Source organism: Labeo rohita, chromosome 22 (genome assembly GCF_022985175.1).
Source record: "Labeo rohita strain BAU-BD-2019 chromosome 22, IGBB_LRoh.1.0, whole genome shotgun sequence".
Taxonomy (NCBI): domain Eukaryota; kingdom Metazoa; phylum Chordata; class Actinopteri; order Cypriniformes; family Cyprinidae; genus Labeo; species Labeo rohita.
In genome coordinates, this window is record NC_066890.1 from 42,628,301 (window position 1) to 42,639,547 (window position 11,247).

Sequence of the window (11,247 nt, forward strand, 5' to 3'; positions counted from 1 at the left end):
CCATGGCGTGAACACTGGCTTGTGTTTTGACTTCTCACAAACATACAGTTCTTATCAAGGCCTCGATTGACGCTTCCACACCGAGGATCCGCAGGAGGCTCTGAAAGTAATCCGAGCCATTTTCTGTCACTTTTTTGGCGTCAAACTCCCGAGCTGAAACGAAATGAAACATTTTAAATGACTATTATAAATTGTACAAGTGTAAAATAAGAGAATACTTGATTCTGATTGGTCAGTTGTCACTTTTGTGTTACAATTACAAAACTGTATATTTAACAGAAGCCCAAGGAGGCCATGGATTATTTTTCTTTGTAGTTTTCTTGTGATCTTGACATAATAGCTATGTTCTCATGATCATGATCATTTTCTTATAATTTCCACAAAACAAAACTTATTATGACTTATTTTCTCATGATCTCAACATTATAGCTATTTTTTTTCGGAATCCCGAATTTTCGTCTTGATCTTGACATAACGAAAGTTTTCTTGTCACAACTTAATTCTCCTGTGATCTCGACCTAACAAAAGTTCTCTCACTATGACAACTTAATTTTCTTGGAATCACGACTTTTTCTCATCTCCACATAACAGTTTTCGCATTATCACGACTTGACAAGATAGCCGTTTTTTCATAATCAAGACTTCATTTTCTCGTGATAGACATAACGAAAGTTTTTGTGATTTCAACATGATTTGAGATCTGTTTTCTCATGATCACTTCTTCATTATCTTGCAAGCTCAACCAAACGATTGATTAGTTCTCATAATTAACTTAATTTTCTTGTGATCTCGACATAAATGTATTCTTGTCAAAACTTAATTTTCTTGGGATTTTGACATAACAAAAGTTGTTTTCTCATCACGACTTAATTTTCTCATGATCTTGACGTTACGCATGTTGTTTTCTTGTCATGATTTAATTTTCTCACCATCTCAACATAATGCAAGTTTTCTCGTCACGACAATTTTATCGCGATCTCGACATAACACAAATTTTCTCATCACAACTTAATTTTTTGATGATCTCGACGTAACAGAAGTTGTTTTCTCGTCACAACTTAATTTTAGCGCTATCTCGACATAACGCAAATTTTTTCATTATTATGACTTCATTTTTCGATGATCTTGACAATTTTATTTTGATCTCGAAATAACTAAAGTGGTTTTCTCGTAATGACTTAATTTTCTTGTGATCGACATAACGCATGTTCTCATCACGGCTTAAATTGATCATGATCTCGAAATAAAGTTCTTTTCTCATAATGACTTCATTTTCTTGTGATCGACATAAACTGTTTTCTCGTACTGACTTCATTTTCTCATGATCTCAACATAACGCATGTCGTTTTCTCGTCACAACTTAATTTTCTTGTGATCTCGACATAACTAAAGTTGTTTTCCCATAATGACTTAATTTTTTTCATGATCTCGACATAACGCAAGTTGTTTTCTCGTAACTACGTAATCTTCTCGAGATCTTGACATACTGCAAGTTGTTTTCGTCACAACTTAATTTTATCGTGATCTCAACATAAGATTTCTCATCACAGCTTAATTTTATCGTGATCTTGAAATAAAGTTGTTTTCTCATGACTCAATTTTATTGTGATCTCGACATAATGAAAGTTTTCTCGTACTGACTTCGTTTTCTTATGATCTCAACATAACGCATTTTTTCTCATCACGACTCAATTTTCTTGTGATTTCGACATAACTAAAGTTGTTTTCTCGTACTAATTTAATTTTTACATGACTGACATAACGCATGTCATTTTCTCGTCACAACTTAATTTTCTCCTGATCTTGACATAACTAAAGTTTTCTCGTTACTACGTGATTTTCTTGAGATCTCGACATACAAGTTTTCTCATCACAACTTAATTTTTTTGTGATCTTGACCTAACGAAAGTAGTTTCATCATTAGCACATCTTAATTTTCTCAATCTTGACATAATAGCTGTTTTCTCATGACAATGACTTTCAGAGAACAATTTACGTTACAGATCACAAGAAAATGTTGTAAACATCTGTTATGTCAAGATCACTAAAAAATTTAATCATGATCAAGAGAAAACAAGAAAGAAAAATAATCCATGGCCCCTTAGGACCTCCGTAAAATTTTAAACCATCTTCCATGATGGTTTTTATGTTTCTCTTTTATTCCACCAATGCAAGATAGAATTACAAATTGGCGCTCATCGTGCAAATCAAGATGGCTAGCTTTTGAGTCTAGTAAAAATGGCCTTTGAAGACTATTTAATAACCAGGATAAAATGGTCAATCCTGATGCAACATTATCCTTACATAATCTATGTTTCACTCATCACCCAGTTAATCTTACCCTGGTCTGGCATTTTCAGCAGGAGCTCCAGCGATGGCTTTACCACTCCTTCCATGGACACATCAATCTTCCAGAAAATGGTCATGGAGATCCTGAGAAACATACAGCCATTGACTTTTCCTACATTTCAAGCATGTAATCTGGAAACAGCAATCATGAACTATGTTTTCATCACCTTGTTTTTCTACACATTTAAAGTATTGCATCAGAAACGAGTGATGGGAATGCCAGACTTTGCCAAAAAAGTTTTCAAGCTCATTTGAGGTGGTTTTTAACTTGTGTGAAAGAGTTAATGCGATTAATGAGAGCATCAAATAACTCATGTGACTTTGCACTATGGGACAACATGACTAACCAGCGGACTGATCTTGTTGCACAGCATCTGAAATGTTGTTATGGTCAATATGAAAGTCTGTCATCAAAGTATTTCCTCCCAAAACTGTCTTACACGACTACATTCCCAAACAGCAGTTTCATCTGCTCGCTCTGAGGCTCAACTGTTTTACTATATAAATCATAGTAAGTGGCTTCTGCTACTTAGTGATATTTAATGCCAGTTCATCAGGAAGTGATGATTTTGTGCTTTTTGACCCGGATGGAAACGGTGCTTATTAACAGATGCGAAATTCCAATTAAATTCGCAACTTTGGATGGAAACCCATCTTATGGTCACCACAGAAAGATACAGGAATCTCGTAGTCGCTCGACGGTATGTGTTTTTAATGTGCCATCTACAGATGGCAAACAGAAGTAATTACGGACTGCAGTTTCCATTTCACTTTCCTAGATGATGCAACCTACCCGGGAAGTTGAGGACTTCTTATAATCATCAGCTCCGATCGGCATCCCTCTGGAAGGCTGACCACGTCTGGGTACTTCTCCTGCCAAACAAACCGCTTGTTTGTTAAAGAAATCAAAATCCTGACAGATTCCATGTGACCCACAGCAACTCGGTTCCAAAACGCTGGCCGATAACACAACACATACGAACAAAATATGTGGAGAAATGTACATATTAGAGATCTGCGTAATTGTAAGTGGAATTTGCTCCATAACAAGGCAAGAATACACTGAAGTCACAGTCTGAGACTGTCTGCACAGAGCTTTGATGTCTAACAGGAATAAATGACTCAAAAACGTTATGATTTATTCCTCCCCTTGTCATTTTGAACGGTTTTGACTTTCTTTCTTGTGACACAAAATGGGCATTTTTTAAGGATGTCGTGGCAACTACATAATGAAATATTCAAACAGGGCTTATTAAGGCACCAAATAAAGGTCTGAAAATTGGTACATACAATCAACAAATTGCTTCTGTTCTTCTTTTGTAAGTTGATTTGGATAAAAGCATCTGCTAAATGCGTTAATGCAAATTCGCAAGAAGACATGCAATACTTTTATGTAAGAAACAGACCCCGAAATTCATTATTCACTGATAATTTTTCACCGCAGTGAGTTTTTAAGTGTCGTGACTGATCAGGCAGTAACTTGAACTTGAGAAACAGATCAACCTTATTTAATAATGAAACATCCAGACTAGTTTTGTAAACTGATGCACTGAGATCATTTTTTTTTTTATTTTTAGGTGAGCTATCCCTTTAACACACCAAGTGTTTTTTAATAATTAGACTGAGCTGAAGACATTTAATAGTCATGGCTTCAGGACTTTGAACCACACAAGAGAAGATCGAATACACAGAACTGTTTAACGCTGACAGTACATAATAAAATAAAAGAAGAAAAATGTTTCCATCTCTGTCTTTTGCAGAAACCACCACAGTTAGAAATTATAGCCTTGCGTACCATTTCCCTTAATTACATATTAAAACACAGAAACTCCGTATGTGTTTTAATAAGTAATTAAGACGTCTTATTAAACTGCTCTTAAATTTAACTCCTCATTTGTCCGCATTTCAACTAGGTAATTAAAAACATATGATAATTCACACCGTGTTCCCACAGACGAGCAACCAACACTGACGTCACAAATCGCTCAGACAAGCTCATCAGACTTTCCCACTGGACATCAAGACTTTCCGATTTTTTTTTTTTTCCAATTCCCATATTACACAGTTGGGAAATGCTGTCAGTTACACCATTAACTTGATGCTCCCTGTGGTAAACACGAAGACTTTCTCTAACAAGTATCTCGAAGCCTGTCTATATTTGTGATTGCGATGTTCCCTCAGCCCTGTGAAGACTAAACACTGATGTTCTTAGAGCGAGACATTTACATTTGTGCAAATGTTTATTTTTACACGTACACATTGATTCTGGTCAGTCAGTTTAGTCACAATGACTGTATTCTTTCCAGTTTACTTTCTGCACACTTCTGGCACGATTAAACTCAGTTTGTTTAAATACAAAGTTATTGATGGGCACTTAATGCAAAACCTTTTTTAAGCACATGGCATAAAAATGTTCTTGCTTATTAAGTTTTTCATTAAACATTCGAAATCTATTGGGAAAACTAGCATTTAAAGGTGCAGTTCACCCAAAAATTTTCTCATGATTTGCTCACCCTCAAGTCATCCTAGGTGTATATGACTTTCCTTTTTCAGACAAATACAGTTGGAGTTATATTAAAAAATGTCTTGGCTCCTTTAAGCTTTATAATGGCAGTGAATGGCTGTTGAGATTTTGAAGCCCAATAAAGTGCATCCATCCATCATAAAAAGTACTGGGGTGCATTTACACAGAAAAATTGCAAATACATAAATACTAGTATAAGATTAATGTTTTAATTTTTTTTTTTTTTAAACTCACAAATAAAAAATGTTGGGGAAAATGCAATGATACTTTTAAAGATGCCAACCCTGAAACAACATACAGCACTACTGAATTTTGCTACTAATTTATAGTGTTCTTTGTCTGTTTAGTGTCTTTGTTTGATTACGTCATTGATTGATCTTTATCGTACATCTCTGCCATATGTACATCAATTTGACAGTCACAACTGGTAAGCTACTACCAAATATATTGTAAAAACTTTAATGTGCTGTAAAGTTGCTTTGCAACGTATCATGTATCAGTTCAAATACATTTTAATTGAACTGAATTGAATATGAAACCAAACCATCAGTAGGTGGGGGCAAATGACTGTTTGAATGAGTGAGTCATTAAGTACTTCATTCAACAGATTCATTCAAATGGCTGATTCATTCAGAAAGGGGCAAGTGACTGTCTTTATGAACAGGCTACTGAATCATTAACTCGATTCGTTCAAAAATGTGAAGGAAGAAGTTGAGCAAAAACAGTCAATACTGTGTCTAAAATGTAAGTCACTTCATTTTAACTTGTGGTTTATTGAACAACTACTGTATAAACTCAATGTCACATTGCAATCACGTTAATATAATTGTGGGAAATATCATGCAATGTTGCAAACCTAAACCATATTTTTATGCGTTTATAACTTTGTTGCCAAGTGTTGCCCAGTGTTGCCAAGTTTGCAGTTTTCCTGTGCAATTGGGCTACTTTAACACTGTTGCCGCGGGCTGTTTTTGATGTTCGCGGATTGAAGCAACCCCAATAACGTCATATTTAGCCCCTGAAATATGAATTTACCAGTGAAACCCAGACAAAAAAAAGTCCCCCAGAACGTGATTTTTAACGGGGGACCCCCTTCAAAATGCGTTTGGGCTAGTTTTGGACTAGTTTTGAGAAGCAATTGGGCGGGTTTTGTTGTGAAAACCTGGCAACCCTGGGCTCCGCAAGCCTCATCTGGCGTGACAAATACATTATCAGTCAACGTAAGTGTGACGTCAAAAACAGGGTAATTCCAGTCCCTGGCCGGTCGATCATTGCATCTCTACGCAGAAGCGCAGTGGAGACAGCAAAACAAAACACCAGTCACAAATTAGAAGTACAAAACAAGGATTTCCAAGGAGAAATGTGTGAGGATTTCAATATAAGCCAAGAGGAGACTGGTTTTTCTTTTCTGTAAACAAAACTTGGTTTTCGCGAGACTAGCATATTCTCACAGGGGCTTAAGCTACACCTACGTCCTACATCATCCACTGGAATGCCACTTTCTTGTGAACACAGTTAGCAGTTAAAGCTAGAGATTACGTTTTCTAAAGTTTTAAATATGGATGTTTTTCTTATACAAACGCATCCATTCGCTTCAGAAGGCCTTTATTAACCCCTGGAGCTGTGTGGAGTACTTTTTATGATGGATGGATGCACTTTTTTGGGCGTCAAAATCTCAACACCCATTCGCTGCCATTAAAAAGGTTGAAAGAGCCAGGACATTTTTTTAATATAACTCTGATCGTATTCGCCTGAAAGAAGAAAGTCACATACACCCAGGATGGGTGAACTATCCCTTTAACTAGCATATAAATATAGCACTTCCTAGGACTTTTAACCAATCCCATAAACATAAATATAGTAAATAGCTTCATGAATCAAGTCCAGTCTACTTGTTAACCTAAAACATTCAACAGTCATTTAAAAGACACTACTGTTTTCGGTAAACCTGACACATGTCTGACCAAAGGCTTCAAGGCTTCCTTGAACTAAGCCATTAATTTAACATCCTTCACACAACCTAACCATTATTTGAACTCCATGCCTCCATTGTCTGATCCTGGAACGACATGTTATACTCCCCATGGATCCCTGTCAACAGTTATTAAAACACCAGATAGAACGTCCAGAGTCCCTGTGATTGTTCAAAGGCCAATGCCGTCTGGATGTGTGGGACAGTCTTAAAAACTTGAGCTGAGAAATCAGAAAAGCTGATTTTTTGGGAAACACTGGAGTTTAATGCTCAATCTACAAAGCATTTTTCAATTTACACCAAGGTTTGTTAACAGCGAATGAGCCGCAACTTTAATCTAAACGCCTCGAGGGTGATTTTGAGGTACCCAGCTAAAAGGAGAGAAACACAAAACCGCTGACTAAACACATGCCACTGCTGAGTACTTAAGCTCTCTGGCACAACATGAAATCTTCCATTATGTTAAAAGTTCCATAAGGAAATATACTGAACCAGATGCTGAAGCAAACCGACATTACCGCAGTGGAAAGAGATGTCTGAACGCAACGAAACAACACGGTCCAGCCTCTTGACAGACATTATCATGGTGCTAGGTATGTGTGTGAAAAAGTCTCTTGAGTCTCAAAGTACATCTCAAATGGTCCGTGATATTATACAGACCATTCTAACCAATGGAATTCATCTGTGGAAAGAGTGATTTTGTTTAAAGACATCCTAAAATCAACTTTCACAAGAAAAGCTATGTTGGTTGAGTCAACAACCGAACAGAACCAGAAGAACATCCAATCCTCCAGAAGTCCAAACTTAACAAGATGTGCTTAACAGTAATCCAACTTGAAGTAAAACCATTTTACTTCCATGATGTGACAAAATATGCCACAAAAGTATGTTGGGAGGGGTTTGAAAGGATGGGATTGAATTTGGGATTGTCTTGTTGGCGTCACCCGCAAAGGAAAGCCATTTCAGAGGTGGAGCAACTGCGTTTATTTTCATGAAAAACACTAAAGATGGTCTTTTTCCTTTGGACTCATGTATACTAATGAATCATACACAATTAGGACCAGGAACACGTCTAAAGAAAGTTCAAACAGTGAACAGTCACAGCTGTTCATTCCAGCTGGTTGAGTCACTGAGCTCCGGTCATTACCTGACAGCAAGTCAAAACATCCTAAGGTGCTGAAACATCTTACGCCATTAATTTCACACTACTGCTAAACGCTCGTTTGATCTACATCTTGTAAAACTCATCAACGTACAGTTCTGATTAAAAGGACTAAAAACATTTGTATATCATTTAAAATGAACCCACATACAACTTTCAGGGTTCTTAGACTACTCATCCGGTCATGCAAGAGTGATTTCAGCTTCAGTGTAAGGCTGGGTGTGTTTGCAATTCAACATCTCAAGATGTAAAAAAAAAGCAAATCTGGAGATTGTTTAATTTTGAAAGCTCTGGAAAAAGTTTCAAACTCATCTGTTCATCTGCTAGTTTGTCAGCACTTGAACCGAAAAAAAGAGGAAAAAGCATTGAGTAAGTTCATCTCATTAAAGACTACGTGGACTTTCTTCAAAGTTACTTTCAAAAACGTCAGTTTAAAGAGCGTACCGAGTATTTGCAGTATGTTTTCCAGTTGTCTGATAAAAATAAATTCCTGATAATTTACCCAGAACTGTGTCATCCAAGATGTTCATGTCTTTCTTTCTTCAGTTGAAAAGAAATAAATGTTTTTGAGGAAAATATTCTAGGATTTTTCTCCATATAATGGACATCAATGGGGATCAACAGGTTGAAGGTCCAAATTGCAGTTTCAATGCAGCTTCAAAGCACTCTGCATGATCGCAGCCAAGAAACAAGGGTCTTTTCTAGCAAAACAGTATTTACTTTAACCACAAATGCTCGTCTTGCACTAGCTGGACTCCACGCCTTAAGTAGTCACGTTGGAAAGTTCACGCGTGACGTAAACGGAAGTACCAACCCAGTGTTTACAAAGCGAACATGCAAAGTCAAATGCCTTTTACAAAAAAGTTAAAACAACAATGTTGGACAATTTTGAAGTTGGAGGTGAAAATAGCTGTTTCCATTACCCTTAAAATTGCGCAAACTGAAATTGTGAATTGAAAACGGAAACGCATCAATTTCGCGAAAACTCCCATATATCACAAATATCACTTGCATGAGGTGGCTTTTCAGGCAATTCGAAAAAGGAATATTTCGCAAAACTGACTGTCTTCAAGGCTACTTACAAAAACATCAACGTTTAAAGAGCATACAGAATATTTGCACTTTGCATTTCTTTTTCAGTTGTCTGATAAAAATTTCCTGATAATTTACCCACAACTGTCATCCAAGATGTTCATGTCTTTCTTTCTTCAGTCGAAAAGAAATTAAGGTTTTTGAGGAAAACATTCCAGGATTTTTCAATGCACCTTCAAAGGGCTCTACACAATCCCATGGTCATTTTCTAAAAAACAACAACAACAAAAAAAAAAACACAAAACAAAAATTCATTTAATTTTTAACCATTTTTAACCTCATCTTGCACTAGCTGGACTTCACATCTTAAGTAGTCACGTTGGAAAGGTTGGAAAGGTCATGCGTGACTTAATTGGAAGTATCGACCCAGTGTTTACAAAGCGAAACATGCAAAGTCAAACGGCATTTACAAAATAAAGGTAAAACAACGTCAGACGATTTTGAAGTTGAAGAAGAAAATAGCTGTTTCCTTTACCCTTCAAATTGCACAAATTGAAATTGCGAATTGAAAATATGCCTAATGGAAACGTGTCAATTTTGCAAAAACTCCCATATATCGCAAAAAACAATTTTTTTAAGCTCACATAAGGTGGTTTTTCAGGCAAATCGAAAAAGGAATAAAAAGAAAACTGCAATGGAATTATTTTTTTTTTCGCACTCACAGGTCACATGGCGTATGTAAAAAGTCTCATTTTTCAGTGTACTATAACCTCCATGAAACATTTCGTACATGGCCGCTCTCAAGTATAAGGGGCTTTCTCTGCCATTAATGCTTAGAAAATTTACACTGCACACGTCTGTGGTGCATTACAGCTCTGACACAGCCACCGGAGCTGATCGCTGCCACTTTAGTCAATGCTTGTGTTTATACCAGCCGTGCCGTGCACATTTCAGAAGCGGCTCCCTGCGCTGCTTCTGTAAAGATGCATGCATACACCTCCTTCCATAAAATATAGCCAAAATCCCACCAAAATCCGTCGCCATGACTTATTGTGAGAGGAAAAAATTAAGTTTTAGTCGTATAACATCGGTTAATGGAAATTTTGCCATTTGGCTATAATTTCGCTATACTTTCGCTGTCATTTTGCTATACTTTTGTATCGGTATTTATAAAATATGAACAAAGTTTTGTGCAAATCTGTAATGGAAATGCTCCTAATAAGATGGAGTTTTTCACCCTACCCTACCGCTAACCACACGTGACCTTCTCAGCGTTATTACACAAGGCGTGAATACATCAATTTATATTTTTCTTAGAAAACGACTGATCGTTTCACTAGATAAGACCCTTAGACCTCGGCTGGGATTGTGTAGAGCCGTTTGAACCTGCAGTAAAACTGCAATTTGGACCTTCTACCCGCTGGCTCCCATTCAAGTCCACTATATGGCGAAAAATCCTGGAATGTTTTCCTCAAAAAACCTTAATTTTTTTTTTCGACAGAAGAAGACATAAACATCTTTGACTTTATGCATTAATCAAGTAATCACATTGGAAAGGTCACAAGTGACGTAGACGAAAGTACAGACTCAGTGTTTGCAAAGCAAATGGGAAAAAGTCAAACACCTTCTACAAAAAAAAAAAAAAAAAAAAGACGATTTTGAAGTTTAGCTTAGTTATGAAGCTGCACTGAAACTGCAATTTGGACCTTCAACCCACCCGTTGATCTCCATTGAAGTCCACCTTTTACCTGAGAAAACGATGAGCGCCGCCATTACGAATTACGAATGTCTATATGAAAAATGTCTATATGGAGAAAAATCCTTATGGAGATTGTTTTCTTCAAAAACCTTCATTTCTTTTAGACTGAAGAAAGAAAGACACAAACATCTTGGATGACATGGGGTAAGCAAATTATCAGGAAATTTTCATTCTGGAAGTGAACTAATCCTAAAAAAAGTAGTCAAAGAGCAGTGTTCACCGTCTGCCAAATAAACCTAATTTTCATAAATCTTATTATACAACAGTTGGGTCACGCAAAGCATGATTAGCTTCCTTAGGAAATATTTCCACTGGCGGGGAAATGATATACAAACTAACTTGCTGAAATGTTCATTTGATTATCAGCTTCTTGTTTGAATCACAGCCATACAGCTGATGTTCATCTTTATCCTATATGAACTGATAAATAATTCAAGAGTTTGGTCTTT

The 11,247-nt window shown here is 36.6% G+C and overlaps 1 protein-coding gene across 2 annotated transcripts in view; it reads right to left on the reverse strand.

The window, feature by feature from the left end:
• Window position 1: 1 nt before the first annotated feature.
• Window positions 2-11,247, reverse strand: part of cenpp (centromere protein P) — an 87,577-nt gene continuing 76,331 nt past the window's right edge. For both annotated transcript variants that reach the window (XM_051094195.1, XM_051094194.1), the window contains exons 7-9: window positions 3,143-3,222; window positions 2,342-2,433; window positions 2-153 (exon numbers count right to left, since the gene is read on the reverse strand). In XM_051094195.1, coding sequence (XP_050950152.1) covers window positions 35-153; window positions 2,342-2,433; window positions 3,143-3,222 — 291 coding nt within the window. In that variant the 3' untranslated portion in view covers window positions 2-34. The remainder of the gene's footprint in view (window positions 154-2,341; window positions 2,434-3,142; window positions 3,223-11,247) is intronic.